The sequence below is a fragment of the Lutjanus erythropterus genome, chromosome 24, assembly GCF_056507025.1.
Source record: "Lutjanus erythropterus isolate fLutEry1 chromosome 24, fLutEry1.hap2, whole genome shotgun sequence".
In the NCBI taxonomy this organism is placed as follows: Eukaryota; Metazoa; Chordata; class Actinopteri; order Lutjaniformes; family Lutjanidae; genus Lutjanus; species Lutjanus erythropterus.
The window spans coordinates 11,415,189-11,421,188 of record NC_139340.1 but is presented as its reverse complement, the minus strand read 5'-3'; the positions used below and the strand labels follow the sequence as shown (position 1 = coordinate 11,421,188).

The following is a 6,000-nucleotide window of genomic DNA, read 5'->3' as shown; positions in this document are numbered from 1 at the left end:
AACAGAAAGGACAAGGGGGGTTGGTGGTGGTGGTGGTGGTGGTGGCGGCGGTCAGAAGGGGTTAATTTTGGCGGTGGGGGGGTTCATCTGCATAGATCCACAGGACTCAGATCATGAACAGCTAGAGATCGAAGGGGACGGAGCACAAAGTGTGGGCCTTTTACATCCGCTGCTGTCTTCAAGGGAATGTAGTTCTTGTCGTCACAGTTTGTCAAGGAAAACAAACGAACAAAACAACACGTCACACGAGAATATCAAGCAAAAAGGGATCAGAGAGTAAACTGTGTGTGTGTGTGTGTGTGGGTGGGGTGGGGGGGCTAAAGTCTATGAACTGCATCTTGAAAATCTAGAGGCAAGTGTAGACTTGACTTCCATGTGACATCCCACTCTGATGATACGTGTGTGAAGAGCAAAAACCGATGGCGATGTGAGGCGAGGTAAGGTCGAGCTGTTGATGGGGAAAGGCGGTGGGGCACCGAGTTCTCACAGCCAAGAACAATTTGGAGGTGAAGTTCAAAACTCCAATCTGTTTTAAAGGGAGAGTTGGGATTATATGATGTAGGGTTGTGTGAGGTACTTATCAGCAGTCAGTGATTTATTATTTAGAATATTTTCACTGCTTTATTTTGCCATCAGATGGCCATTTTCTGTCGTGGAAACTGCCATTCTATAAGCCAAATATCACTCTCTCCAACTCCACCAAACTCCATTGACAAAATGAGCAATTTTATCTCACATGACAGAGGAGCTGCTGCTCTGATCTGTTTGTTAGTTTGTGTTATTCTGTGACCTTGGCATCTTAAAATATCATTCTGGATTCACTGAAGTCACACAATAAGACAAACAAACTAACAAATGGTGGTAGAGGTAAACCAGCAACTCCCATGTTCTGCAATGTAAAATTCCCGTTTTCGCCTGTGGAGATTGGTTGGTTTGGAGAGAACGACATTTGGCTTAAAAAACGATGGTTTCCTGTCAGAAAAGGTTGTTTGACAGCAAGGTAAACTGGTGAAAATACTCCATATATAGTGTACACTTAAACTGATATTTATTTTTTATTTATTTAAGTGGCTAAAAGATGTTTTGTTGTTGACCCTGTCCACAGAAGTTCTTCCATGCTGGTACTGCTCTGTTTCTCAACCCCACTTCAAATAATCCAAACTATCCCTTTAACTGATCATTAGAGGCAACCAGGATGGAGGACAAAAAAAAGATTTCCTGTCCTTCGCTCTAATTTTTGGTGTATCACTAGTTGCTCACTGTATCAGATTTTAATATTCAATAAATCTCTTTTTCTGTCCAGTCTCAGTGCATTTCTATCTAGAAAGGGGAGTTTAAACTCTTCTTAATCCCTGTGTGACCCGTCCTCGTGTCAATGTGCACTTTACTGGCAGCAGCCATGCAAAAAAAAAAAAAAGGAAAAAGAAAGAGAAAGAGAAGAAAAAAACAAGAAAATCGGATGGATCAGCCCTTGAAAACTCCTCACACTCCTCGCATGCTGACACTAACACAGCCCTTTGCTAGTCTGTGAAAGATAGCAGTTGATCAGCTCGTCTAAGGGTATTTAAGAGTCGACGGATTGATTGTTTGATTGATTGATTGACTGATTGAATGGCTGGTCACTTACAGCAAAGCCGTGCCAACAGTAGTGAAGATGTAGAACACTAACGCTGACTGTTTTTTTGTTTTGTTTTGTTTTTTTCTATATTGCTCCATTGCCAGTATCTGCCTCACTGGGCGTACGCAGCAGAGAGGCACTCAAAGATCCGGGGCCGCATTTATCAAACCAGGCGTAGAACAAGAATGTGTGCATAGGAACTGTACAAACAAGTGTTGGTTCTGCTTGTGCACATCTACAGTACATATGCAAGAAAGTCCTCGTTGCCTTACTGTCAGGTTACTTTTTGTGGGAAAAATAGAAACTTAGAGAAAAAAGTAAACATCAGTCTGTGCTCCTGCAGTGCTGCTGGTCTTATTTTAAGCTACGTGTTCAGAGTTTCCACTAACTATCACTGATTGTTTTTTTTTTCTGATATTAAGGAACTAAATATTTACAGAAAATTAACTCTAAAAGCTCATCTACTGTGCATTTACAAGACGTTTTCTTGTTTAGTGGCATATCTGCATGCTACGATTAGTCGAGTCATTGATTAATTGGTAAGAAAAATTAAGAAAAAAATTCTCTAAATTCAGCTTCTCAAATATATAAAGTTCCTTTATTCCTCTTTGACAGTAAACTTCACTTTGGACTGGGAACAGCGACCAATTTTTCACCATTTTCTTACGTTTTATGGACCAAACAACTAATCCATTAATCGAGAAAATAATCAGCAGATTAATCAATAATGAAAATAGTCTTCCATCCTTTGTGAGACCTCTCCACTTTCTGTGATCTTTGTCAGACGCTGGAAGTAGTTTGAAATCTGATCACAGTTCAGCATAAATACTTCCTGAATCAGCAGTCAGTTACTTTATTATCACCACCTGAAGATAACTTACATTTTCAAAGTATGTGGCTGAGGTCAAATTAATTCATTTAATCTCATTTATCCTTGTTCTCCTGATGTAACAACACGGGTGAGGAGGTGTAGGCGGGGGCCAACGGTCCGGTAGCTCCCATGCTCCGTATCGACTTTTGGTCGATCCAATCAATTCTGTAGGACGTGGCTTAAATCCCTCTTGTAAATATCCTTAAACTGAAGCTTTAAGACGCTCTAATGTCCATTTAACTGTGACTTTCATGGCATAATTTCACTCTGAAAGATCAGATTTGTTTCTGAATTAAAACAGAACAGCACAGACAGTTTACAGTTTATCATTAAAGCTGGGGTAGGCGGGTTATGTTAGACTTTTGCTCCTTTTGTCTCAGTTTCCTGGTGTGTGAGTCTTATTCCCCACCGACCCCAGCTTTAACACTTTTAAGGTTGTAGTAGTAGCTTGCAGTTTAGTTTCTTCACCTGTGCACCACTGGGGTTTCGCTGATCGGGACTGGTTCTTAATGTCCGCTCATTCTCAAGCACAAGAAGAAACTGACAGTTCAGGTTGTGTTTATAGAAACACGTGCACGAACGTTTGATAAATGAGGCCCCTGGTGTTTTGGCATCATGCAACTATCCTCTAGCGTCCCTGGGTTGTCCCTGCAGTCTCGTGTACGACAACTCTAAACACTCCCCGCGGCGTCAGGACGAACCACGCCGACACTACCGTATGAGGTAAACTGAACACTTTAGCAACCAGAGAACACCACTCCGCTGTCCAGGAGCACTGCACGGACTCCTGCAACACCCCGTAAGCATAAGCTGAACCCTCGCTACCTTTTCCACATCGTCCCTCCTAACTTGCTCAATGGCCCAACAAGTTAGAAGAGAGAGCGAGCCAGTCTCAGAGCACTTAAGGTCCTAAAACATGTAGGCATGTACCGTCGTAAAAGGGGTTTGAAAATAAGTTCTACAAGCTGAACATTAGAATATAGAAGAGTCACATACATTTTGTTTTCACATGAATGATGGATGAGCTGGTCCTGGCAGGCCCTTGAGCGACAGCACGTACAAGGTAGTAAAGAAGATGCCTCGGAGGTGATGGAGAGGAGGAAGTGGAACACGGTTGATATGTCAAAAAACATTCTGGCACCTGAAAGAAATGCAGCAAAAATCTAAAGGTAATGATGAGTGAGAGCGCACACTTCATCGATGTCCGTTTTTCCTCTGACGTGCCATCCATACACACACCGAAAACGCCGGGAAGGAAGGGAGGGAAGGAAGGAAGGGGAGGGAAGGAGAGGAGAGGAGAGGAGGGACGATATGCTAGAAAACATTTGGATGGAATAGAAACAATGAGCAGGTTTCAAGTGGCAAGAGGTCAGTTCTTTAGGGGGGTGGTTCTCAAACATCTCGGTTCAGTCGATGTCCAATCCCAGCACCCTTAGCTCCAGTTAAAACCTTCCCACTTCCTGTGGTTGATGGTTCATCTGCGGCAGATTGTAGAGGCATTTCCCAGCATGTCTCGCCAGATGTGTCCCTGGCGGCCACGACATTGGAAAAGCCATAATCCTCTCGAGCGACATCACTCTTTACAAGCACCAGATTCAACCCCAAGGTTCACTCCTCGTTAGAAGCGCTCTCCTCTGGCGAGAAAATGGCAGCCACGCCCACCAACGTGGAATTATGGGAGGCTGAAATGATGATGACAGTGTGTAGGAGGACGAGGGCCAGCAGGCAGATCTTCAGTCGCCCGCTGCACAGTCTCGGGGTGGCAGCGGAGGTGACCGAGGCCCCCTCGGGCTGGCAGGAAGAAGCAGTCCTTTTTAGTGTCCCGCCTGAAGGGTTGTCCATTTTGGAGTCCCATCGGACGTCGCAGCACTCCGCCTCACTGTCTGATAGATGATCTCCCAGGAGCCCTGAGACAGAGACCACAGGGGAGAGAAATGCTGACTTTGTGCTGCCGTACAGCTGGTATCTAATAATAACCAGCTGACGCCAATAAAAATTACTTCTGAATGAAGTCGCCAATAACCAATAAATGCAGCTCGTATTCTGTAGCTTTAATTATCTACATATACGGCAATTAGTTTACTCTCGGTAGAGCAGAAAAGCATTAAAGTCAGCCTTCAGATTATGGGACGTGAGAGCCTGAATATGTAACTTTGGATAAACACTGACAATTAAGGTTGTGGGATAATAGTAAATTCAAACAGCAGTTAGAGTAGAAAAGAGGATCTAAATCAATGAAATGATTCAGTGACTGTAATCGCGGTATTAAAAACTATTTTGCTGAGTGATGAAAAACTCGAAACAGCAAATTCTTAATCATTCATACCTTCTTCTAAGTTTGTCATTAAATGCAATATATTAAGGTGTTTCTCTCAGCTGTTTAATGTGGCATCTCTGTACAGTCGGCTACTCCGTGTCTAAAGTGTCTTTCCTGCATTAAAGCAGCTATTTGAACGCACCGTTTCAATTAAAGAACAGAGAAAGTCCCAAAACTTCCAAAACCACTGAAAAACTCCTTCTGAATCGCCAGTTATTTTGATCATTTTGATTAATTTAAATTTTCACTTGGTTCTCCAGGAAACACATTACAGGTTAATTTCTTCCAGCAGGGTTGCAGCTCTCTAAAGCCACTTAAAACTTGGTTTCACATCTTACAGGACAGATTCACATTTCTGTCTTAAAACAACAGTAAGGCGCCCAAATGAACACTGACACAGTTTTGTTTCTCTTCCTAACAGGCTGTAAGTGATTGAGAAATTGTTTAATCAAGCAAATTAAACAGCTGTCAAACCAAACAAATTTCTGAGTGATGCAGAATGATATAAATGCCATAAAGCGGTCCGACTCAATGATTTGCAAAATAGGTTATAATGGTCTAATACAACAGCAAAATGTTATTTGACGTTGGCAAATTTATCATATTAGCAGCTACAGAGAGCTCTAAACCAAAAACCAAAAATATTTTCCTGTATTTTGTCATATTGTCAAGAAGATCGTCATCGCAGCATATCCTGAAATATCACAATTTAATTTTAGGGTTATATCTCTCCCTCCTACTCATGATATGTTGAGTATAAAACATAAATGGTTTGTTAATTGAGGTCCAGTAAAAGCCTGATAAACAACCAAACTGATACTCTTTAGATATAATCTAACACAGCCCGTCTTCAGGATAAGATCTGAGGATTAAATGGAAGTAGGGCATCCGAATGAAGCCTGAAACACTGCTCCAGTTTAGTTAAAACTAAACAACATCTAGTTTAATTCGTCACATCAACAATGACCGTCTCGTCTGACATCCCCCGGCTCCGTGGACAGATCACTTGACCTCAGCGTGGAGCTCTGATCGCGACACGTGAGGACCAGACACAGTGACCCTCGGCTGAACTCAAATTAAAGTCCACAGCCACACAGAGGCTGACGCACCGCCGCATCAGCTGATGACTCTGGAAGTCTTAAGTTGCCAGAGTGTAAGAGGAGCTGTCACTGCACTGATCTGCACAAGGACAAG

The 6,000-nt window shown here is 42.6% G+C and overlaps 1 protein-coding gene across 1 annotated transcript in view; it reads right to left on the bottom strand.

Annotated features, from left to right (window-relative positions):
• Positions 1-2,887: 2,887 nt before the first annotated feature.
• Positions 2,888-6,000, bottom strand: part of LOC146304771 (NALCN channel auxiliary factor 1-like) — a 37,731-nt gene continuing 34,618 nt past the window's right edge. Inside the window, exon 3 of the mRNA XM_084713967.1 lies at positions 2,888-4,396. Coding sequence (XP_084570093.1) covers positions 4,098-4,396 — 299 coding nt within the window. The 3' untranslated portion in view covers positions 2,888-4,097. The remainder of the gene's footprint in view (positions 4,397-6,000) is intronic.